Source organism: Puma concolor, chromosome B4, assembly GCF_028749965.1.
Source record: "Puma concolor isolate L17-30 chromosome B4, mPumCon1.1.hap2, whole genome shotgun sequence".
Lineage (NCBI taxonomy): Eukaryota > Metazoa > Chordata > Mammalia > Carnivora > Felidae > Puma > Puma concolor.
In genome coordinates this window covers 114,318,115-114,344,009 of record NC_141673.1, presented here as the reverse complement: position 1 = coordinate 114,344,009, position 25,895 = coordinate 114,318,115, and the positions used below count along the sequence as shown (strand labels likewise).

Below are 25,895 nucleotides of genomic sequence, written 5' to 3'. Positions count from 1 at the left end.
TGTTGTACCTCTGACTGACAAAAACTGGGAAAGTATCTTAGTCATACCACACCAATACAGAAAAATGTCTGTTTTAACCAGTTAATAACTTTGTTTTTATTTGTTTGGCTAAGTCATATCTGTATTTTCTTTCCTTTTTCTATAAAATGTCACTGATTCAGCAATAACAATAACCAAATTAGTATCTTCTATAACTGGCACTAAGCAACTTTGAGTTAATTCTGGAACTAGTAAGTACACTATAAGGTTAGCTACTGTCTATTAGTTAGATATTAGAAAGTAGCATTAATATAATGAAACTTGGAAAGAACATTTAGTATCTTAGAGATTTCAAGTGTTCTACTATTTTAATACCAAGAAACAAACCTATTCACTTCTTTTATCTTGAATAATAGAAACAGAGAAAATTTGGTAAGTCACTGGTTGATTTCCTTAATCACTCATACCTCTTGGTCTCCTGGACTCTGGAAATCTCCTTTGCTTATGCTTGTGTCCCGAGTCCAACGAGGTGGTTTCCAGGTTCTTTCCTGTGTTCCTCTGTTATAGTAATAACATCGCCCTGAACTATCTTTGTGAGTTTCCCATTCTCCGTTAATCTGAATTGCTGGGCTCCCAGGCAACGGGGGGAGCGCAGACTGGGATATTTTCAGTTCTTGTAGATTAGCATAGACAGGAGAATCTGGGCGTCCTTGATTTGGAGGGGTTGTGGCCTGTGGAAAATGTGAAATATTCATGTTTAAACTGGCATAACATTTACAAATAAAAATTGAATGAAACATGAGACACAGAAAATACATACAAATTTATTTAAAACATACATACAGATGTATATATTCTTTCTAAAGAAAAAGCAATGCAATGGTATTAATATTCATGATTTGGTTAAAGAAAACATAAAAGTTTCAAATAGAATCCAAAGTGTACTTAGTAACTTTTCCTTATCCTAAAAGAATCGTGCACTAGAAGTCAGCATCTGTGGGTTTCAGTTCAAGATCTGGCACTAACAAGTTGTATGACATTGGATTAGATCACCTCATCTCTCCAAAACTGATTTTTTACATCTCTGTATATGAGGGGATCAGATTAAAACATACCAGTCTCCTTTGTCTCTAAAAGTCTATCATTTCAGACAATCTTTTATAACACAAAAAGCCTTACACCTGGGTAACTCAAAAAACTACCAAAAGAAAGATTTTACATTCTAAGCTCTAATATTAACAGGAATACATAAGTGAAAGATAAAGGAGATAAGTTCTTCAGCTAAGAGTTTACTATATTCTATTCCTTCTCAACTAATAATTTCTCAGTTGCCATAAACAAATCATTTACTCTCTTCCTAGATTCCTCATTTGTGAATTTCCTAACAGTGGAAAAATAAGCATTAGCAGGAACTGATTTACATGCTTAATCTCAACTTCCAGCTTTACTTTTTATTTTTAAATGTCTCACTAGATGTCAGTCAAGAGCAGAATATTCTTCAGACACTTTGCATAAGGACACTATGACTGAATTTAAAATTCTAATAGCTGAAGAAAAAAAGCACATGTCTGAGAACACCTTTCTACACTGTGTATTCATATTTGTATATTTATCTTTCCTTTTACCACAGGGTGTCTCAACCTGGGCACCATAACATTTTGGGACTGATAATTCTTTGCTGTGGGGGGTCTATCTTGTGTGTTACAAAATGTTTACTGGTATCTCTGGCCTCCACCCACTAGATGATAGCAGCATTCCCCCACTGTGTCAACTAAAAAGTCTCCAGACATTGCCAAATGTCCCCTGGGGACAAAACTAACCTTGACTGAGAACCACTGCTTTACTATATAAATCCTAGCATTATATGCAGATGTTTAATTACATCTATAACGTACCCAGAGTTTTATGAATGCTTAAAAATACTGAATTTAAAAAGGGAAATGTGGATGGATACAGAGTCAGTTATATTAAAATTAAAGTACTTTAACTTCTAAAATATTACCTGCCTATAAAGTAATTATAATGAATCTAAATCAAAGAATAAGATTTAAAAGAGAAAACAGTAAAATAACTCCAAACATGAATACATATGTAAAATTGTTACCTTGGTTTTTTTACACATAGTAATTATGCACAATGATACAAATTAAGACTGTTTTCCTTGAAATGTTAGCTGTGAATTTAGACTACCACCGAACAGCATCTTTCTATGAAGAAAATCTATCCATGAAGACAGATTTCCATGCAGTATTTCTCTTTGAGAGTAATTCCATATCCTGGTGAATTAGCCAAGGTAACAATGTTTTTCTCTGACTACAATGAACTCTGTTAATACAACAAATAATTCTATGTAGCAAATCATTTCCCAGAACCTTTTCTAGAGAATATTTATTCAACAAGTGTTAAAAGAAATTCTTACTTTGCTCCTGATATGTTACTAGACTTAGGGAAACAAAGAGCCAAGAGACAGCCATTTTCTAAAAGATGTTCATAGAAAATTCTACCTATAGAAAATTCTACTCTATCATTAAGAAACCAAGTCCTGTTATTTAAACAGTGCAAATTTAGGGGCGCCTGGGTGGCGCAGTCGGTTAAGCATCTGACTTCAGCCAGGTCACGATCTCGCGGTCCGGGAGTTCGAGCCCCGCGTCAGGCTCTGGGCTGATGGCTCAGAGCCTGGAGCCTGTTTCCGATTCTGTGTCTCCCTCTCTCTCTGCCCCTCCCCCATTCATGCTCTGTCTCTCTCTGTCCCAAAAATAAAATTTAAACAGTGCAAATTTAAACAGTTTTTCTACTTAAAAAAAACTGAAATGCTTCGGGGCGCCTGGGTGGCACAGTTGGTTGGGTGCCCAACTCCTCGATTTTGGCTCAGGTCATGATCTCATGTGAGTTCGAGCCCCACATCAGGCTCTGGGCTGACAAAGTGGAGCACGCTTGGGATTCTCTCTCTACTCTGTCTCTGCCACTGCCCTACTCATGTTGTCTCTCAAAATAAACATGAAAAAAAAACTGAAATGCTTCAACACAGTTTATAAGACTAGCGTTACTCTAAATGGAAGAAAATTATAAACCAACCTTGGTTATAAATGAAAATATACTAAGTAAAACATTAGTAATCAAATCTAGCACTGTACTAAGGAAGTACATCAGAAAAAAACCCAGAAATGTTAAGAAAGTCCATCTTTAGGAACTCTCATACTATAATTCTTTACATTAACAGATTCACATAATCCTCTCCACAGACACCATTTGATAAAATTCAACGTGGATTCAGGATAAAACTCTTAGCAAGTAAGGAATAAGTGTGATGTCTCCTTAATGTGACTTTAGAAATTACTATTTAAAATGAATATCACAGGGGCACTCAGTCAGTTAAGCTGAGTGGGTGGCTCAGTCAGTTAAGTGTCCGACTTTGGCTTGGGTGATGATCTCACAGCTCATGAGTTCAAGCCCTACATACGACTCTGTGCTGACAGCTCAGAGCCTGGAGCTGCTTCAGATTCTGTGTCTCCCTCTCTCTGCCCCCTGCCCGCTTGCACGTGATTCCTCTATCTCAAAAAAATAAACATTTAAAAATTTTTTTAAAAAATAAAAAAAGCATCACAGCAAGGATTGATAAGAAGCATTTTCATTAAAAGAATAAAAACTAGGATGCTAAATATCACTGCTTTTATTCAACACTGTATTGGAGATTCTAAGCAATGTACTAAGATATAAAAAATGAATTAAATTCATAAATACCGAGAGGAAAAAACCCCTGATATCTGACAATGACATAACAAATATCTGGAAACCCAAGTCCAGAAAAACTACTAAGAAATTTAATAAGTTAGCCAGATAAAAGATCATCTGATCAGTTTCTCATACATGAGCAATGACACAGTGGAAAATGTAACAATGTAAAAAACCTCATTCACAATAGCAAAAGAATATAAATAAGCTTTAAAATAAATGTATAAAATCAAAGGAGGAATATGTACTTATAAAACCTTCCTTAGATGCCTAAAATTATATTTATCTATTCAGATAAACCTTTGTTTCTAAAGGGAAAAAGTTATCTTGTAAACATGTGATTTCTGCAAAAAAAAATCTATAAATCCTACAAATTCAACACTATGTCCAGCAAGCAGTATAGTTAGTACACTGCCCAGCACAAAGTAGCACTTAATGAAATTCGTTCAATGAACGAACAAACATGTGAACAAAAAAATACAAACACCTAATGCCCAAGTGAAAGTGAAATTCAAGGACTTGGAACTGGCTACATGTGATAAAGAGAGAGGAAACTAGAAAAACATCTATATTTCTAGTCTTGGGAAAGGATGGATGGTTGTGTCACCATTTAAGACAGAAACTATCTAGGGGCGCCTACGTGGTTCAGTTGGTTAAGCGTCCAACTCAAGATTTCAGCTCAGGTCACGATCTTGCCAGTTTGTGAGTTTGAGCCCTGCACTGGGCTCTACGTTGAAGTGCAGAGACTACTTGGGATGCTCTCTCTTTCTTTCTCTCTCTCTCTCTCTCTGTCCCTGTCCCACTCATGTTTTCCCCCTCTCTCAAAAATAAATAAACTTTAAAAAAGTATCTTAAGAAAAGAAACTATCTAAAAATGAATTGGGAGCCAAGTACTTAACTAGGTGCTAAGGTTACAAACATGAACTAAAAAAATGTACTGTCTTCTGGGACTTCGTGATACAGCAAAAGGAACTGAAACAAAAGCTCATTTAAGTGGATAATCAACAAGACTCTAGAGCTATGCATGGGATGCTGTGGGAGCTAAAAGGAAAAAGACCTGGAAACAAGTGACTGAGTTCTAGAAATGAATAAATAGTAAGAGTCAGCCAGGCAAAAGTTGGGGATACAGGAGGCAACACAAACAAAAGTTTGGGGAAAAAGCATGGCACAGTCAAGGAATGATGTGACTCCTACAGTACGTAAAAGGAGCAGCAAGATGGAGATCTAAGGAGAAGCAATGACGGAACAAGGAGGGCTGAAGACTTTCAGGCAGGAAATACATTCCGATTTAAAATTTAGAAATATTACGGAGGGACACGACCAGAGGCGGAGCGCTGTTAACGTTGGCACAAAGGTACAGACAGAAGATGAAGAAAGCTACAATGAGACAAGGATGGTAGGAATGAAGCAGCAGGGCCAGACTGGAGAAATAATGAGGTTACATTAACATACGGACTGTATGTTTGTTTATGTGAAGTATATTTTTGTTTTGTCTGTGTGTTTAACTACAGGTTAAATAATGCCAAGATAAAGAATAGGATAAAAAGAAGCGAAGAGGGATTCCATTCAGATTGTATTAGGTTGATGCGCCTTTTGAAAATATTCACAGATTATTTGTTGGCTACAAGGATGGGGAGTTCAGTATAGAAATGAGAGCTAAAAATATAAATGTAAGTCATCAGCATACAGGTGGGGCCATTACCTTAAGAGAGTAGAGTATCCAGAATGTGAGGAGGAGGAAAACAGACCTGTGGAGAATACTAAGCAGTTGCTTTATGAATTAAAATGCAAATACAGGTATAAAGTTAACACAGGGTTTAATATGGTGACCTCTAGTGTTGTTATTATTATAATTATTATTGCAATTACTATAACTAAAGTACCAAAGTTAGAGGATCTAATAAAAAAGGAAGAAAGGAAAGTCTGAAATAGAAGAGCTAAACAGGAAAAGGTGCTATTTAAAAAAATCAAAGAGAAGAAAATTTCAAAAGAAGAGGAATTTGACAGTATCATTCCAAAGAATTCAATATAAGGGCTCTGGAACAAGTATTAGATTTAACAATTAAGGAGTCATTAGAAGACTTCAACTTCCAGTCATGAAGACCCCAAATTATCTCCCTGCCACCAACATTCAGAAAAGGGAATGAAATACAGGAAACGGGCATTTTCAGGCATTGGAACAACAAGCAGCGCAGGACTGTGATCTTAAGAAAGAGGAAACAAATGAGGTGTCCCCTGACCACTCCAAGGCTTTCTGCCTGGAGGTAGTTTCCAGAAATCAGCACAGGAAGGGGAAACCTATACAGTTTCACTGACTAAACAGTACAGAGATAAAGGTTTACATTTCTTATTTAAAATATCAAAGGGAAAAATACAACAAATGAAAATAATTATGTAAGTATCAAATATTGCAAAGAGAGGACAAGGAGAATGGTCTCTAATTTTTCCAGGAATCTCCAAATTTTGTTGATGTTCTTCAAAATTGATAAACTAAGAAATCAAGAAGAGTTATGTCTGAAATCAAGAAATATAACAGTAATTTTAAACAGAATGACATGTAGTTAGAAGAGGTTTATTGACAATGAATGAATGGTAAAATTTTAATATTTCACATTCTTACTACCAGTTAAAATTGTTGACAGATATTCATTTGAAATGTTGCTCATCTACTGTCAGCAACAGTTTCTGGTAGAAGACTTTTGTTTTCTTAATTAAGAATTAACTTAAAGGGCGCCTGGGTGGCTCAGTCAGTTAAGCGACCAACTTCGGCTCAGGTCATGATCTTGCAGTCTGTGAGTTCGAGCCCCGCAGCACGCTCTGTGCTGACAGCTCAGAGCCTCAAGCCTGCTTCAGATTCTGTGTCTCCCTCTTCTCTGCCCCTCCCCTACTCATGCTCGGTCTCAGAAATAAACATTAAAAAAAGAATAAAAAAGAATTAACTTCATGATTAAAATCACTTTATACTTTAACGTCCAAAGTATACAGAAAGAGAATAGAAGAGGATTCAGTATTTTTATTAATACTCTCATCTCTGACAAAAAGAAAACTATGTATATTTATTTCAATTGCTCAAATCATTGAGAAAAACTGAAGAAAAATGCCATTTCTGTAAGGCATTTCCTTAGAGATCACTAAGGATTTTCCTCAAGAACTTTTAAAAATATAAATTCCTGATAGAAAAAATAGTATAAAATATCAAACTAATTTTACACATAAATAAATACAGATTAACTACAAAGAGGAATGTAAATAATTATACACCATTTTGTCTAGTGAACCAAAAATACTTTTTTTTTTTTTTTAACAAACACACTCAATGCTGCTGAAGGTTGAATGTAAGAGCTTTTGGCAAACAGTTTGGCAAGTATGCTTCAAAAGCTTTTAAATATATTTTTAGAACCCTGAGCAGAGGGGGGGGGGAAATCCTAAGTATAGAAAAAAGTTTTTCCCACAAAGATGTCCATTCCAATGTTATTTATCAGAAATAAATTAGAAATCATCTAAACATTCAGCAACAGAGGAATGGTTAAGTAAATAATGATATATGAGGCAATAATATATTTTTTTCGGTGAGGCACTGAAAATGTTAATGATTTTTAATAACACAATAAAAATTTTGAGGTTAATGAGAATAGCAGAATATAAAGCTGCTTCTAACACCCAACTAAGTTCCAACTAAAAATTTTAAAGTATGAAGAAAAACCAACTAAACATGGCCATTTTTCTCTGGATAATAGGATTATGTATGATTTTTTATATGCTTTATTTCCCAATTTTATTTTCCTCAATAATCTGGGGCACTTGCCTAGTCCAGGGGACTCACAAAAGTGACAGCAACAGTATTAACACTATGTAAACTAGTGTTTCTTAACAGGTGGTCAAAGGATGATCTAGATCAGCCTCATTTAGGAATGCTTTTTAAAATTTAAAATTCTTGGGGTGCCTGGGTGGCTTGGTCGGTTAAGCGTCCGACTTCGGCTCAGGTCATGATCTCACGGTCCGTGAGTTCGAGCCCCGTGTCGGGCTCTGTGCTGACAGTTCAGAGCCTGGAGCCTGTTTCAGATTCTGTGTCTCCCTCTCTCTCTGCTCCTCCCCTGTTCATGCTCTGTTTCTGTCTGAAAAATAAATAAACGTTAAAAATAATAATAAAATAAAATAAATAAAATGAAATAAAATAAAATAAAATTTAAAATTCTTGAGTCATATCCCAGAGACACTGGGAAATGGTAGTCAAGAATCTGTATTTTTAAATACTCTATGGGATCCTTATGTGTACTATTGTTTGGAACACACTGATAAAATTAAATCTTCCTGAATGGACTCAGGGCAAACTGGTACCCTTGGTCCAACAAGTTTGTATTCTAAAAGGCTTAAAGATAATTCTGAACTCCACACACCCCCAGTTGTTTCTTAGTCTGCAGATAAGTCAAAGAATTAAAATAAAAGAATAAGCAACAAGAAGTTCTTCCAACATATGAATCACATAAAAATTAATTTTCTAATATTTATAAGACTTATGCATTATGCCCTTAAACTAAGCAAAAAACCTTGCTCATGAATTGTAGACAACAAAATAAGTGATTTTTCATACAAAACAAAACAAAAAAAACTTTAAAAGGAGAACAAAGAAACAAAGTTAATTTTATGGGCCATATATCTGTCATTAATTAACAACTGAATTGGGACTAGTACCTCTGCACATGACCCAATTTTATATTTAAAAAAAGACTTGGCCTGTTCCACTTTGTCTATACATAGACTAAAATAGTCCTCCCACTATGCACAGAAAGAAAAAACTGGGGAACCACACATATATATATAAGAAGGTAACTTTAAACTTAGACTCTACCTGAATCCTTACTTTTTTAATACCAAAAACATGGAGATTTGCTCTCTTTTTACTTTATAACATTAAAGTATTGCTTCCAAAATAAACTTCAGAGAATGGCAGAATATGTATTAACTAAGGAGCTAGGGCCCTTGTTTCTTAAATAGCATATGCCACTCAGTACTAATACTTAGTATCTACCTTCATAATAATAATGAATTACATTTATATAAATATGCTTATATTTATATTGCTATTTAGTAATATAGTTGATTATTCAACCAATATAAGTCCCTGCAGCCTATAATCATATCTCTGACTTAGTATGGGTAAAACAAAACAAAACATTTACCAAAGTATCAGATTCCAAAACAAAATTTAAATTATTTTTTAACTCTATTTTAATTGATGTGGAGAAAAGACATTTATATGCCTTTGGTAATTTACCTGCTTAAACTCTGCCTTACCATAATTGCCAATTATCATAACATTGGTCCAGTCAACAGAATAAAGGACAAAAAATAGCCAACAAGCCAATATTCAGTTAAAGTAACAGTAAGGGGCGCCTGGGTGACTCAATTGGTTAAGCATCCGACTTCGGCTAAGGTCATGATCTCACAGTTTGTGAGTTCTAGCCCCATGTCGGGCTCTGTGCTGACAGCTCAGAGCCTGGAGCCTGCTTCAGATTCGGTGTTTCCCTCTCTCTCTGCTACTCCCCCACTCTCACTCTGTCATACTCTCTCTCAAAAATAAACAAACATTAAAAAATAGTAATAATAAAAAAAATAGGTGGTAAAATTTTAGTTTCACAACTGAAAACTGCATATTAATTTTAACTGAAAAATGTTACTTTCCAGAAGAAATCTATTCACTTAAAGCCAAATTTTAGGGAGAAAAACATATATTACCCTTTGTTTGATAATTTTAAAATATAAAAACTTACAAGCTTTAATGTTTATATCTCTCTTTTTTAAAGTTTTATTTATTTATTTTAAGATAGACAGCATGAGCCAGGAAGGGGCAGAGAGAAGGAGGGAGAGAATCCCAAGCAGGCTCCACACCATCAGTGCAGAGCCCAATGTGGGGCTGGAACTCATGAACTGTAAGATCATGACCTGAGCCAAAATCATAAGAGCCAGATGCTTAACCAACTGAGCCACCCAGGCACCCCTCTAATGTTTATATCTTTAAAGCATGCCTACATTAAGATTTCAGTGTTTATAGAGTTTACTATGGAGTATTCTATGATTTTACTTACTTAACTAACATTTAAGAACTAATTATGAGCTGGGTGGGAGATGAAATTGTGACAGTCCTTATCCTTAAGGGCCAGCAACCTAGTAAAGAGGATGAGACAGATAATAAAATGATTCCAATGGCACATGCTAAGTGCTACAGTGAGCTATGTGTACAGGATACTCCAGGAGCACACACCAAAAAAGTGGCAATAAACAAGGAGGAGAGGGTGAGACATAGTGTGGAAGAAAGGTTCACAACACAGGTTTAACTGGATCTATAAAGGGAAGCAGAGGGAAGCAGAGGGAAGCAGGAGGGAGCCAAGGAGGTCAAAGGAAGTGCTGAAGGGCACTCTGAGTACATTTCAAAATCTGTTTTTAGCTAGCATAACACAAAAAAATAAAAAGCAGCCTTTGCATAATAAAACATAACTGGTAGCTAAAGGAAGTCAGTACTGTGAAAAGCTTTAATAAATATTATTTTCATGTTTTAAAAACAAAAAGCCTCTTTTCTGTATTATTCTTTTCCTATTTATTGCACTCAAGGTTGCTCAGCTCCTCTAGAGTTTGATACCTTATATTCACACATTAAAACATTTTAGCTGCTTATCTTTCACCTTGTTTCCATCCTCTTTCCCTCCCCTTGGATCACCTTAACTGACAAACCTCAACAACCGCTTCCCAACATCAGAGATCTGTCACCATTTCTGCCTCTCCCTTGACAGACAGTAAGAAGGCAGGCCACAAGTACGAGAGCTGTGAGGCCCCATAAAGGCTTATTTGTAGGAAGCCATAAACAAACATACTGATGAAGTCATTTCTGTGCTGCCGACCTGCAAAACCAGATGCCAACTGACAACAGTGCAAATGTGCCATGCTGTCAACTAAAATCACTGGGAGCTGAAGATAATCAGAGGGTGGACAGATAAGAGCTGACAGACAACACAATAATAAAAGGGACCCATACAGACATAGTCAAAAGGGTGTGTACAATTAGGAAGTCTGTCACAGGTAAAAAGATTTGCCAAAAAAGAACAAAAGACCTATTTCCCTTAAAAACTAGGCCCCCACACACAAAAAAATTAAGCCCACAGCTCTTTCAATAATTCTCTGTTGTGCCCTCACATGCATCTCTTCCTACAGCCTTACTATGCTGCAGCTTATTTCTGGGGTACTCATTAGACTGCACTACGATCGCAGATTTACTTGTCTGCCTTTCCTTCTAACGCTTGATGATCTTCAAGGCAGAAATGTTTGCCTTGATTATCTCTTCATCCACAGTGCCTAATACAGCACCTGCACACAGTAAGCACTCAATGCACCCCTTAATGAAAATTATTTCATATAACTAAAGAAGCTATCATGGAATCCATACACTGAAATTAACTCCTTACCACTGTTTTCATAGTCTCCTTGGGAAATCTTACCTAATTTTACTGCTTCAATAAAATCAAACTCCCTCTCTAACATCCACCTCTCTCCCCTAAATGACAGACATGTATTTTGAAAGACCTACTACCATGGATCCTCCACACATACCTTAAATTCCTTACATCTTCTTCCTAAACTTTTTTTTTTCTGTAACACACTATCTTTGAATATTTGCCAGTTCAAATAACAGCATCATAAGCTACCCAAGCAGAAATCTCAAAGTCATCTTGTGTCTCTTCTCTTTACTCCAATACGTTCCACGAATTTTTCCTAATATACCTTAAATTCTTTCCTCTCTTACCCTAAGATAACTATCTTAGTCTAGGTCCTCTTCATCTATTTTGCTAAATGATTACAAGCACCCTTGGGGGTCAACTGCCTCCATTTCTTCACCCTGTCCAATTGGTCTTTCACAGTACCAATAATTATTCTCTAAAATCACAAATCTGATCTTCTACTCACCTGCTTTTAAAAACATCAATGAATATTTCACTGACTATAAAAGAAGTTCAAATACCATAGCAGAGAATTTAAGACTCTTGAACACTCCAGTCCCAAAGAATCTTTTCTGCCTCCTTTCTTTTCATTCTCTTCACATTCTTTGCTCCAACACCCCATGTTACTCACACATCTATTATGAATGTCATGCTATTCCCCCACCTCCAACCATTACCTTCTTTATCCTTCTATCTGGGATATCCTGTCCCTAATCACCAACGAATAAACCATGTATAAAACCATAAAGAGCTGGTTCAAAGGTCACTTTCTCTCTGAGACACTCCTCTATTCCTCAATGCAGAATGCACAGGTTTCCTATGCATCTACAGTAGCACAAATACAAATATAATGACAGCCAGATATGTCATTTAAAATTTTCTAGTAGCCACATTAAAAAGGCAAAGCGAGGTGAAATGAATTGTAATAATACATACATTTAGCCCAATATATCCAAAATACCAGTATTTTACCATATAATCAATATAAAATTTCTAAGTCTTTAAAATTCTAAGTCTTTAAAATCCAGTATTTTATAGCATATTTCAATTTAGATCCCAAATTTTCAAAGTACTTAATCTGTTTGTAGATATCATAAAATTTACAATTAAGCAAATTCACATATGCAAATTCTATATCCGTTTTTAAATTTAACTTATAATAACTAAAACTAAAATAAATTCAGTCCCTCAGTCTCATTAGCCATATTCAAGTGCTCAATAACCACACTATTGATGAAACCTCATTATTGTGTTGAAAGTACTCAACCAGATATGCCTGTCCTTGGTCAGTTAAGCAAACAAAATTCTCCACTAGGACATTATGCTGAAATAGCAAGACTTAGCTACTAATTTATACTGATGAAGCAACATGCAATGGCCTGGTATGCTGCCATTCACTATCGCAAATCTCTCTCCCTAGGGACTTGAATGGTAACTGTATGATCAGCATTCAGAGGATGACTAAAGAATAAAGAATACTCTGTTGTGAAATTTCTAGAGAGTAAAAAGTTTGTGGTAAAATCACCCATGGAAAAAAATGCATCTGGCTTTACTTGTTAGAAAGCATTTAATATAAATACAAGTTTAAGCTTAGATGTTGAGGTTTCTGGTAATAGCCAAGAATATAATAAATTAAAAACAAATACAAGATCAATCCAAAGTTACATGCTACACATTTAAATGGTTGACATACCGTCCTGTCATTTTCATGACTGTTCTTTTGTTTTTTCAAAAATAAGATTCTGAAGTAAAATATTCTGAAAAACTCATTATCTAAGGAAAATATAAATTTTCACTTCAAAAGAGCACAACCAAATAAATGGGTTTCTAATTTACTTCATGTACCAATTTGTTAACGAGTCCGTATGACAGGTACTTGGATAATCTATTATTATATTAATTCTAAACTGAGTGCATAGTTTACAAGGTTTAAAGTATTATACCCTTAAAACTGTATTGAACACCTTATACCTATACAAAGCAAATAAAAAGTAGATGATTTTCTATCATTTTAATGGCCACTTTATACTAAAACAAGAAACATTTAAGCCCTGAATTCCTTAAAAGATATTCTAAATAGGTATTTAGACACATATAGATGAACCTAAAAATATAAAAATATATCCATAAATTCACACACATATGCATTCATAGATGCATGAAAGAAATCAAGACTATAAGTTTTGTAACTTATTTCATGGAATTATGGCTGGCTTGGCTTACCTGTATTCTCTTATTTATTCTGAAATGAGATTAAAAAGAAAAAACTTGTGGAAGAGAAAAAGGCCATTAGTTTTAAATCTATACAACAATTCTGGAATGATCTTTAAGAAATTCTACAACATAAGCTACAAAAGCAAGAACACACTGATGATACCCATGGAGTTCAAGATTCAAAACTTTAAGTTTACCCAGAAAATCTAGAGTAGGCAAGGAAGAAGGGCTAGTTCACAGTCATGAGTATTTTGGGTTCATTCTAAATGACAAATGTAGTCACTGTCCTTAGAATTAAAATCCTTATAAGTCACAATGAGAATACGATTCCCATTAGCAAGTTTTCCAAGTTGCTAAAGGATAAAACAGGACAGGGTAGAGAAGGGAAAGGTAAAATGGGTGAGACAGAATGAGAATGTTCTATAATGACAGCAGTGAAAAGTCTAACACCTCTTTGAGCAGTTCATCCTAAAGTTTCATAAAACTGAGGCCTGTCTAGACACTAGGTAATCATTCCCAGCCATTCTCTTTGTAACCATCACCACCATCCATTTCCAGAACTTTCTTCATCTTGCAAAACTGAAACTGTACACATTACACAATAACTCTCCAACCCCTCACTCCCCAGCCCCTGGCAACCAACATTCCACTTTCTGTCTCTATGAATTTGACTACTTGAGTAGTGGAATCATACAATATTTGTCTTTTTGTGACTGGTTTATTTCATTTAACATAATGTCTTCAAGATTCATTCATGCTGTGGCAGGTGTCAGAATTTCCTTCCTTTTTAAGGCTGAATACTATCCCACTGAATGTACATACTATATTTTGTTTACTCATCTGTTGATGGAAACTTGGGTTGCTTCTACCTTTTGCTATTAAAAATAATGCTGCTACAAACATGGACATATCTGTTCAAATCCCTGCATTCAATTCTTTTGGGTACTGTGATGATTAATTTAGTCAACTTGACTGGATTAAGAGGATGCCCAAATAGCTGGAAAAACATTATATCTGGGTGCCTCTGGAAGAGATCAGCATTTACATCAGCAGACTAAGTCAAGAAGACTGTCCTCACCAAAGGAAGCTGGCATCCTCCAAATCTGCTAAGGGCCTAAATAGAAGAAAAAGGCAGAGGAAGGGCAAAATCACTCTCTTGCATGACTCTCTTGTTTCTTGAGTCTTAAGACGTACACAAGGACTGGGGTGCCTGGGTAGTTCACTTGGTTAAGTGTTCAACGTCGGCTCATGTTAGGATCTCATGGTGAGTCTGAGGCCCATGTCGGACCCTGTGCTAGCTCAAAGCCTGGAGCCTGCTTCAGATTCTGTGTCTCCCTCTCTCTCTCTGCCCCTCCCCCACTGGTGCTCAGTCTCTCTGTCTCTCAAAAATAAACATTAAAAAACAAGTTTTTTTTAAAGACTTAGACAAGGAGTTACACCATCAGACTTCCTCAGCTCTCAGACCTTCAGCCATGGACTGAATTACGCTATTGGCTTCCTTGGTTCTACAGGTTGCAGACAGCAGATCTGGGACTTCTTAGCTTCCATGACTGCATGAGTCAATTCCTATAATAAATCTCATGTATATACCTATTTATACCCTATTGGTTCTTTTTCTCTTGAGAACCCCAATACCAATAAGAGCCCCTTTCTTCTCAAACTCCTTGGTAAACTTACCATTAGCTCTAAAGGTCATCATTCAAAAAATAACATTGATACCTTGCATGTTTTCCACTTCCTGACATCTTACATATATATGAAAGACCATTAATCTAAAAGAAGGAAAAATCAGGGACGCCTAGGTAGTTCATCCAGTTAAGCGTCCAACTTCGGCTCCAGTCATGATCCCGCAGTTTGTGAGTTCCAGCCCCACATCCAGCTCTGTGCTGACAGCTCAGAGCCTGGAGCCTGCTTCAGATTCTGTGTCTCCCTCTCTCTCTCTGCCTCTCCCCACTTGCATTCTTTGTCTCTCAAAAAAATAAATACTTTTTAAAAAATTTTTAAAGAGGGAAAGATCAGCAGCTAAGTTTAGGAGCAATTTAATCTTGTTCCTCTTGACCTCCTCATATATCCTCATTGTAAAAGAGAAAAATATAAAACATTCTAGTTATATCCCAAAGTACATGAAACAAAATTCATCCAGTAAATGCACTTGAATTCTACAGAGTTAATGCTAGCCAAAACTGCAGTTTGTTTTCCAAGATCTTTAGTCTCCTTTTAGGGCCTTTCCAACCTCTCTTCCTCATCAAAACTAGTTCTCAGTTGGAATTTTTTTTAAAAGCTCTTAAATACAAAAGATACATTTCCTCTAAGTCAAATCAACTACTGACTCTCATCTAAAGGCTCAGAATTACTCTATCCTGTTCCAAGACTCACTTGAGACATGTCAGTCCCCTTTGCTTCCGAATCAGTTATTTATATGTTTGCTCCTTTTCATCAGGTATCTGAATGTTCAAGGAGAAATAAAAACATTTCATTCAGGCTTCAGAAGTCTCTACATATAAAAACAGACAAATGAGAAAATCTGTGACAGAGATCTAAATTAAGATTTACTAACTTCTTGTTTACTGTGTCTGTTTAGGATACTGTTGCTCTTCTGAATGACACATACTGAAAGTGGCATAAAGATGCCTCGTTCCTTTTAATAGAAGAAACTGCTAACCGTAGGAAGGAACAAGTCTGGTTATCACAGTTTTCAGTCTTCATATTCTATTTCAGCGAATGCACTAACATGAAAACTATTACATAACAATAGTGATACAGCAAAGCAAGTGACCATTATAATTTGGTATGTGAGCATTTTATTGTATTTTACACTTATTAAAATGAGGCAAAAAATAAAAATGGAAAAATAATAGTATAGTATAGCATTCCCCTAGATTTCCTTATGATACAGAGAAGGCAAACTATAATCCAAATGTAGCTTGTAGTCTATTTTGGTAAATTAAGTTTTATTGAAACATAGCTGTTTTCAGTAAAACACAGCTTTATTGAAACATACCGTTTCCATATGGTCTATGGCTATTTTATGCTACAATGCGAGTTGGATTCTTGTAACAGAAATCATATAAGCTCACAAAACCTAAAGTATTCACTATCTGGTTCCTTACAGAAAAAGTCTGCCAACTCCTGTGAAAATGCCCTCCTTGTATTAAGCTAGATTTTATTAAAACCAAGTACACAAGAATTAGATGGGTATGTATTTTACTGCATTCTTCCAAAGTAGTTTCAATAATTACAAAATTTAGATCTGTTCAGCATTGACATTATCCTATAAACCTCAGAAAAGATGAAAAGCTACAATCTTCAGCTTTTAGGTTACCAGTGAGTTTCAACTGATTTTCATAATTCACATGCAAGTTTTATTACCTATTTAAAAGACAAGCATAGTTCTCTTAGCTACAGTAAGAGTTCTCACAAAGGCCTTTAGTGAGTTCCCTTAAAAATTTTTTTATTTAAAAAAATTTTTATTTTAAAATAGTAAGGTGGCTGGGTGAATTAAGCATCCGACTTCGGCTCAGGTCATGATCTTGCAGTTTGTGAGTTTAAGCCCTGCATCAGGCTCTGTGCTGACAGTTCAGAGCCTGGAGCCTGCTTTGGATTATGTGTCTCCCTCCCTCTCTGCCCCTTCTCCACTTGTACTCTGTCTCTCTCTCTCTCAAAAATAAACATTAAAAAATTAAAAATAAATAAAAATACAACTTTAGTACCTAGACCAAATCAGACACACAAATTAAATGTAGAATCTCTAGTTGTAAAAATTATTTAACTTATTCTTCCCCACATATTTTCCCTCTGACCTCATATCCTATTCATTGCCTTATCCTACTTATTACCTGCATTCCAACAAATCACCTAACATGCTCACACTTGGCTCTAGTTTAAAAAAAAAAAAAGTCAATACAGATTAACAGACTGACACTAGGCTGGCAGGGTTTTTTCCCCCCTAGCTTACTTACTAAAAGTATATTAAGTGGTATTATTTCTATTTCCTACATGTCAGGAATTTTTAAGACAATGAATGGGTACTCTTCATATTTTGGATCTAATTCTTATTTTTGTACTACTGTATTTTAGTTCTTTGCATTCGCAGAACAGAAAATTAGTGCTGTGGGGCACGTGGCCAACTCCTGATTTCGGCTCAGGTCATGATCTCACAGTTCCTGAGTTCAAACCCAATGTCACGCTCTCTGCTGTCAGCGTAGACTCTGCTTTGGATCCTGTCTCCCTCTCTCTGCCCCTCCTCCACTCATGCTCGTTCGCTCCTCTCAAAATAAGTAAATAAACTTTAAAAAAAAAAGCTCTATAGTAATAAATATTAGAGGATAAATGATGTTGTGTTGCAATTTCATTTCCTGATTAACAATGACATTTTCCTTTGTCTAAATACACTTACGCTTAACTGTCTATTCAAAACCATTTAATTGGTCTCCAAGTTAAGTTGAAGTCACTTGATTATCTTGGTTTTCTAAGCACTCCACCTCTCCCATTTCCTCCAAAGTCTCCTGGAGGAGTCAATAAAAATTAATGTGTGTGACTTAATTTTTTTCTATGATCTATATACAGAGAGAAAGACACTCAAAATGTTGTGACCTCTAAACATTTGAAAGCTGGGGGGCGGGGAGGAACACCTAAAACATCTGAACTGTACATCACTGCCAAGCATAGACTAGCAGTTTTTATATCAGGTAAGTATCATAACTAAAATCATCTCCACTTACAGTACCAGAATCGTATTGGAATCTCCTATATAGTTCCTTGATGTTTACAGTAATGGCTCCTACATGCTTCTACAAGGTTGCTGGTCATTCTAGTCTCTGCAGGTACTTTTAACAACCCCTAAAGGTCAGGAATGTCCAAATTGAAATTTTTTTCTTATGGGAGATCACTAGGAAGCAGTAGAAATGATCCAGTATTACACAATGGTATGTAGTATTCATTTATAAAGCATGGTTTTATTACAAGACATGATCCTTTACTCATCCTCATTATCCCTAGAACCTTGCACTATACAAAGTATGTAGCTGGTGCCCAATAAACATTTATTTAGTGAATGCATGAATGAATGAATTATTCCAGTAAATCTAAAGTCATGATTTTTTGCTTTATTTTATTCTTCTCCATCAGTATCTTCCCTTCCTTTCCAAATAAAAAATATTCAGATATTTAACAAATATGTATGGGAAAGAAACCAGTTTTTTGAAAACCCCTAGCCGACAATGGGTATTAAAAAATTCTTGTTTCAGGGGCGCCTGGGTGGCGCAGTCGGTTAAGCGTCCGACTTCAGCTAGGTCACGATCTCGCGGTCCGTGAGTTCGAGCCCCGCGTCGGGCTCTGGGCTGATGGCTCAGAGCCTGGAGCCTGTTTCCGATTCTGTGTCTCTCTCTCTCTGTGCCCCTCCCCCGTTCATGCTCTGTCTCTCTCTGTCCCAAAAATAAATAAACGTTGAAAAAAAAAAAAACTAAAAAAAAAAAATTCTTGTTTCACTTGAGGAGTTCAAACTTCTCTGAAACACAGGGAAGATATTGCAGATTCAATTTTCAAATACCCTACCTTGTTATGGTCTCCAAAAAAATGCTTATGTAAAAAACACAGGCTCACATCTCCTCATGTAAAATAACCAAATACAGACACATATGAATGTCAATATCAAGTTATCCCTAGTAATTAACTAAGTTCCACCTTTACTACTTCAACCAGACATATAATGGTATTTCTACAACATTCATACATTTACTTCATAAGTAAATTTTATTTCCTAAGTAGGTATTAAAATAGGCTTTAGCTATTTTTCCTTTCTTCTATTTTTAATTAAAATGTCAAAAAATACGTAGTTCTAATCTGCAAAAAGTCTACAGCTAACCTCTAACAACTTAATGGTGAGAAACTGAATGTTTTCCCTGCTAAGACTGGAATAAAGGCAATCACGTTCCCTCTCACCATTCCTATCAACATCATACTTGAAGACCCAGCTAGTACAACCGGACAAGAAAAGAAATTTTCTTGTGTGCAGATTGAGAAGAAAAAACAAACTGTCTTTACTCACAGATTAATGTGTGTGTGTGTGTGTGTGTGTGTGTGTGTGTGTGTGTGTAGTTCTATCTATATGCTTGAGATCAGTTAACAAAAGTACATCTACAAATAACAGAAACCACTTACATCATATATTTTATGGACCAGGCACTAGTCTAAGTACTTATATTAATTCATTTAACCCTATAAAAACCCTGTGACATAGGTACTCTTATTCCCACTTTACAGATGAGGAATTACTGCCAGAAAAGTTCAGGTACTCATTTATTGTCAGACAACTAGAAAGTGATCTTTGAACCCAGGCAACCTGGCTCTAGAACCCATGCTCTGTGCCTGTCTTACACAACGCTGCCTCTACACTTTATTAATGGGTAAAAAGTATATTAAAGTTATAAATATAATACTGAAATTTTAGACATGGCTAACAGTTATGAGCTATAGAAAGTAAACCATACCAAAATTCAAGCCTTCTTCGGAGTAAAGACTAAACTGGAAAACCAAGAAAAGGACTTGTGCCAGTGAATAAAGTAACATGTCTGTCTGGCAATGTATACATTAATTAGGAAAAAGAACTGAGAAATCATATTCTTCAATGTCTAGGTCTTTTGATTTCACTAGTAATCTTTTATGCTCTCCATCATTCACTTACTCATTCAAGAAATGTTCACATCCTTGACTAAAAGGATAAGAAAAAAGTAACAGACAAATCAGAGTCCTTGAGAAGTGTGGCAACTCAGGTATGGAAAGCAAGACTCAATGCAGTAGAGTGTACTTTCCAGACTTTACATCATAAGTTCCTCCAAAAAACTGTACCTTATCAGTTTTCCATAAGAATATTAAAATTGACAAAAAATTATCTAATATAATAAAAGTGCAGAAAGCAATGCTATGTTAAAAAATAAAAAATAAAAACTGCCTAAAGCAGTAACACTGTTTCTACAGGTGGAAAAACACAAATAAATGCCCTGGGCCCAATGATATATTACAAAAGGCCCAATACACTATACAAAATACATAAGTACACACTCCAAACAAATCAATTCCAAAGTAATATACCAATAATGCATTTAAGAATTTGTGCTTGTTGGGGTGCCTGGGTGGCTCAGTCGGTTAAGTGTCCAACTCCTCTCCCACTAGTGCTCTCTCTCTCAAAATTAAACAAACATTAAAAAAAAAACTTAAAAAAAAGAATTTTTGCTGGTCTCAGAAACGTTTTTTTTGAAGGGTCTCAAATAGAAATCCACAAAGTTGGGACACTAGGTGGCTCAGTTATATGTCTGACTCTTGACTTTGGCTCAGCTCACGATCGCATGGTTTGTGGGATTGAAACCCACAACAGGCTCTCCACTGACAGCACAGAGACTGCCTGGGATTTTCTCTCTCCCTATCTCTGCCCCTCCCCTCCCTCTCAAACATTTAAAAAAGAAAAAGAATGAGAAAGAAAGAGAGAGAGAGAGAGAGAGAGAGAGAGAGGAAGGAAGGAAGGAAGGAAGGAAGGAAGGAAGAAAAATCCAAAAAGTTTTGTACTTTTTTTCCAATAAAATTTTCCTTAGGCAGGAACAAAAATAATACATAGCAGTTAGTATTTATTAAGCATAAACTCTGTTCAAAACACTTAACTCACCTCCTTAATCTTGTCAACACCCAGGAGTTTAATTACTCCTCCTCATGAGGAAGTTGCTGAACCAAGATCAAAACAGGGTGTATTTGATTTCAAAAGTCCGGGCTATTACTTAGTACCTATATTGTTGCTACCAAGTAGAAGTAAAAGTAATCATTTCTTGGAGTTGTGTTTAACAAATACTTTTATTACCACAGTGCAAAATATTTTCGAATTTGGGAACTGACACATTGTCTTTCCCTGAAACTGCAAACAGGAAAACACTAACAGGAAATACTAAGTACTAAATTATTCCACTTTTATTTCAGTTTGCCTACCTTTTAGTAAAAGATCTGAGAATACTGTTCCATACTTTGTAAAACATGACTGGCACAGCATAAGTAATCAATAAATATTTTAAATAATTAAATAATACTCTTCTTTCTACGAGCATGACAACCATACAGTTCAGTTCAGATTTCAGTGCCTCCTACTGCCCCCAGAAGTTCATTCTCACTTCCCATACTTGTCACAACAATGTTCTGATTTTTGGTTCCTACAGTATGGTTGCCACATCCATGACACTACCAAATATCCAAGCTCAAAATTTTTAAATTAATTTAATTAATTTAATTTAATTAACTAATTTTGCTGTGCACAATGAAAGTAGAATAATTAATGGTGCAAAAGCGTATTCCACTAGGAAACAGATTACTACTTGATTCATTACAGAGTCATCTAACTTAGTGCCTGTAAGTATAGGGCATTAGGCAGTTTTGAGCAGAAAAAGATCATTCTCAAGGTTTGTATTCATGGTTCTCTAGTACCTTGGAAATTATAAATAACGGTCATGACACACCCACCAATTTCTTTTTTAAAATAAGTTTTGAATACATTTCTGACTATAGCACACATTCCATCTACCCTCCCAAAGTAAGGGACTGGATACCTTCCCGCTCTATCAGTTTCTCAAAGAGAGGGGAGGCAGAACAATTCTCCCACTGTATAACATTTGGCTAGATTATGTGCTTAGGTACTGAGATTTTAATTAACATATGGTCCTCATCTGCAGAGAAGCTACTAGACACAAGACCAAAGAAGGCCAGATGTATGCTCTGGGCTCTAAGAGGCCAAAAATGGTAAGTAACATTCAGAGGATAGAATCTCCAAAATAAGACTAAGTCTACAGCCACAGGATTTTAAATGAATGTCAGAAATAATAAACACACTAAGAGTTAATACAGTAGAAGGAACAAGTGTTTCAAACTTAGAGAGTTTTGTTTAGATTTTGTTTTAATCAGATAGAAAGAAAAGTGAAAATCTACATTAAAAAATTGTAGTAGTCAGAGCCTACCTAACCAAAACTGTTACCTGTAACTTCTCAGAGTTTTCATGAGAGAGGAATTAGGCAAATGATACCTGGTAGTATAATTATTTTTTCCCCAAAAACCACATTGAGTATGTCCTAGAAACACTACCAACTAACATATTACTATGAAGATAACTAATGGTAATAATTATGATGACAACAACAGTCTTGGTTTCTTTAAAGAAGGGTTCAATAATCTTTCATATATTACTGTTACTAATACACTAAGCATGGCTTACAATACACTAAATTATAAGCCTCCTACAGGCAGAAACTAGACAAGACTTCATTTTATCAGGCACAGAGAAAGTCTTTAGTAAGTGGAGAAGGAAACATAGATACTGGACATCCCTACCTTACTAAGGGAAATTAGGCTAAAATTTCTGTACTCCAAGAAAATGGACTGAGATTTCATTACATTAAGAAATATTTATTCCCTAAGACTTATATTAATTATCCCCTTACCCAAACTTGCTTCAAAGTTCAGCTCAACAAGCATGACAAATAAAAGGAGAGAAGTGCTATGAATTCATCTTATAACAAAGTAGGGAAAAAGTTCCATCACTAATTAAGGTATCTCTCAAACTGTATGCTATGTTTAAGGCAGAACCAATATAGTAGGCAGGCTTTTTTTTCTTTTGGTAAGTTTTCTATTTTCTAACTTCAGCATAAAAATATTTAAAGCAGTCTGACTCCTTCCTCTTTTCCATCCTTACTAGAGACATTAAGTCTTTCACTTCTTGTCATTTCTATTTCTGCTTACTCAAGGTTTTCAGATCTTGAAACTGAGTATTTTCACAATGATTTCCTTGTGGGAATGTGACCCTACGTACAATAACTGATTTAAGTATAAACTACTTCTAAGGCATGAAATTTCCAACATTTTAGTATTGCCATAATTCATAGTATTTCATATGGGTTTACAACAAAAATTAATTCTATATATTATTAAAAGACCACTGAATATATGCTTTCTGATCTAACTGATGCAGATTTTAACAAAGAATTCACCTACCAATCTCTCTAACTGAAAAAAAGAGTTTAGCCAAAAAGTATATAGTCAAATTTTAAGACATTTTATCAAAAATGTTTATTATCATCAACCACTAAACCACTCACATATACCCTTTTCCTTCTAACGGAAGAATTCTGCAAGGCCTCAATCAAATACCATTCACAAAGCCAAATGCAGACTTTCACCACAACAGCAATTCTCAAACTTTTTGGTCCCAGAGTCCCTTTATATTCTTAATAATTACTTGGGAACACCAAAGGGCTTTTGTTTATCTATGTTCTATCAATTGCTATTTAGTTATTAGGAATTAAGACAAAGAAATTTTAAATTATTTGTTAAATTCATTTAAAAATAATAAGCTCCATTATGTTAACATAAATATATATTTATGAACACTAAAAACAGTCTCCCCCAAAATTAGTGAGAAAGATGGCATTGTTTTACATTTACAAATCTCTTTATTGTCTGGATTCACATATCTACTTCTATGTGAAGTCTTTTGTAATATGTTGTTTTGAACTACATGAAGGGAAAATGGTTTTTTACAGATGGAAATGGAAAAGGGGGAAGTATTTTAATAGTCCTTCCAGATAACTGTGAACATTCTTCTCTGTCACTCTGCCAAAACTCAACAAGTGATAGATTCTAAAGATTAGCTGCAATGTGGAATCTAAAATTGCAACGATCAATTATTTGTTTGTTGGCACATTAAAAGTCCATTGGTCTATCTTGCCTTTGAATGACTCTTGTATTCATCATGCTTTGGTCATTTGAAAAATACTAATTCACTGAGTTACATTTATCTTCCAAATGTTGAAACATTTCATTAGACAGTATCAAAAACAAAGAACAAAACACAATTCTTAATACCACCAGTGTTTCACCAGAAAAGTCTTGAGACTGGGGCGCCTGGGTGGCTCAGTTGGTTAAATGTCTGGCTCTTGACTTCAGCTCAGGTCATGATCTCATAGTTCATGAGTTCAAGCCCCACATCAGGCTCTGCTTGGGATTCTGTCTCTCTCCTTGTCTCTGCCCCTCCTGCATTCTCTCTCTCAAAATAAATAAAAAGGAAGAAAGAAAGAAAGAAAGAAAGAAAGAAAGAAAGAAAGAAAGAAAGAAAGAAAGAAAGAAAGAAAGAAAGAAAGAGGAAGGAAGGAAGGAAGGAAGGAAGGAAGGAAGGAAGGAAGGAAGGAAGAGGGAGGGAGGGAGAAAGGAAGAGGAAGGGAGGGAGGGAGGAAGGAAAAAAGGTCGGTTGGTCTTGAGACTGAGAAGCTATAAGCTCACGGCAGCAGATATAAATTTTTAAAATTCTCATTTTTGGGGCATCTGGATGGCTCAGTCAGTTAAGCACCTGACACTTGATTTCAGATCAGGTCATGATTTCATGGTTCGTGGGATCTAGCCCAACATCAGGCTCTGCACTGACAGCATGGAGCCTGCTTCGGGGGGTGTGTGTGTGTGTGTGTGTGTGTGTGTCTGCCCCTCCCCAGTTCATGCTTGCCCACTCTTGCTCTCACTCTCTCAAAATAAATAAACTTTAAAAATATAAAATAAAATAAAATTCTAATTTTCACTTTAAAGCTTGAATTTTATCATTTGCAACAACTGTTGTTTTCCTGAAAGTAATGGGCTTACTTTGTTCATATCTGAGAAAATATCTAACATATGCCCTAGTGTGAACACCACTTCTCATTCTTTCAGGTAAAACTGGTGTTCCATGAAAAGTGACTGGTTCAACTCCTAACACAAACAAGAATGTCAGATTTTTTATATAGTTATATTTAAGTACTTTTTAAAGGTGTAAGTATTCCCCTGACTGTGCAAACTGAGAATATGGAATTGTTTCTTCAGAGTAGTAAGGAAGGCATCTCTATCTACCTTACAAAGCAGTGGTGAAGCAAGCGCATATGTACGCATCTCTCCCGTGCCTGGTACATTAAAGATGCTCAGCAATGGCTAGATCCATTCACCTTCCCCTCTCTCACTACAGTATTGGTTATTTTTGTGAATCCCCTCTATTTTTGTATCTCTCACTAAAAATCAAGTTGCCATTCACCCACTTCAAATCACTTTGGAACTACTGAATTTTACACTGCTCTGAGTCAGAAAAGCAGGCAAGTAAGTAATGTTCAACCACAGGTTACAGAAAGAGGGCTTCAGAAGTCAAATATCTTGTAGGAAGGCTCTGAGACAAAAATTTCTCTGGTTTGGAAGCCTATTCCTGCACCTCTTTCCTTAATGTACCAAATTACATTCATGATTTTCCAGAAATCTGAGTGGTGTTACTATACCCCACTTCAAAATAATTATGGTGATAAAATTATTTGGTAGTCATTCTGAGTCTAAACCATCTGTCTGGCATTTACTGAAGCAATTGCTAAAGATATTCTATGCATACAGATGAGATTTTTCTGAAGAAAAATGCAAAAATGTTTCCACATCTGTTGTTTTTGTTGATATGTC

At 35.6% G+C, this 25,895-nt stretch overlaps 1 protein-coding gene across 6 annotated transcripts in view; it reads right to left on the bottom strand.

The window, feature by feature from the left end:
• The window catches only part of ARHGAP12 (Rho GTPase activating protein 12), a 121,662-nt gene that overhangs the window by 56,431 nt on the left and 39,336 nt on the right, over positions 1–25,895 (bottom strand). For all 6 annotated transcript variants that reach the window (XM_086714627.1, XM_086714624.1, XM_086714623.1 and 3 more), the window contains one exon: positions 447–710. In XM_086714627.1, the coding sequence (XP_086570753.1) occupies positions 447–710 (264 nt within the window). The remainder of the gene's footprint in view (positions 1–446; positions 711–25,895) is intronic.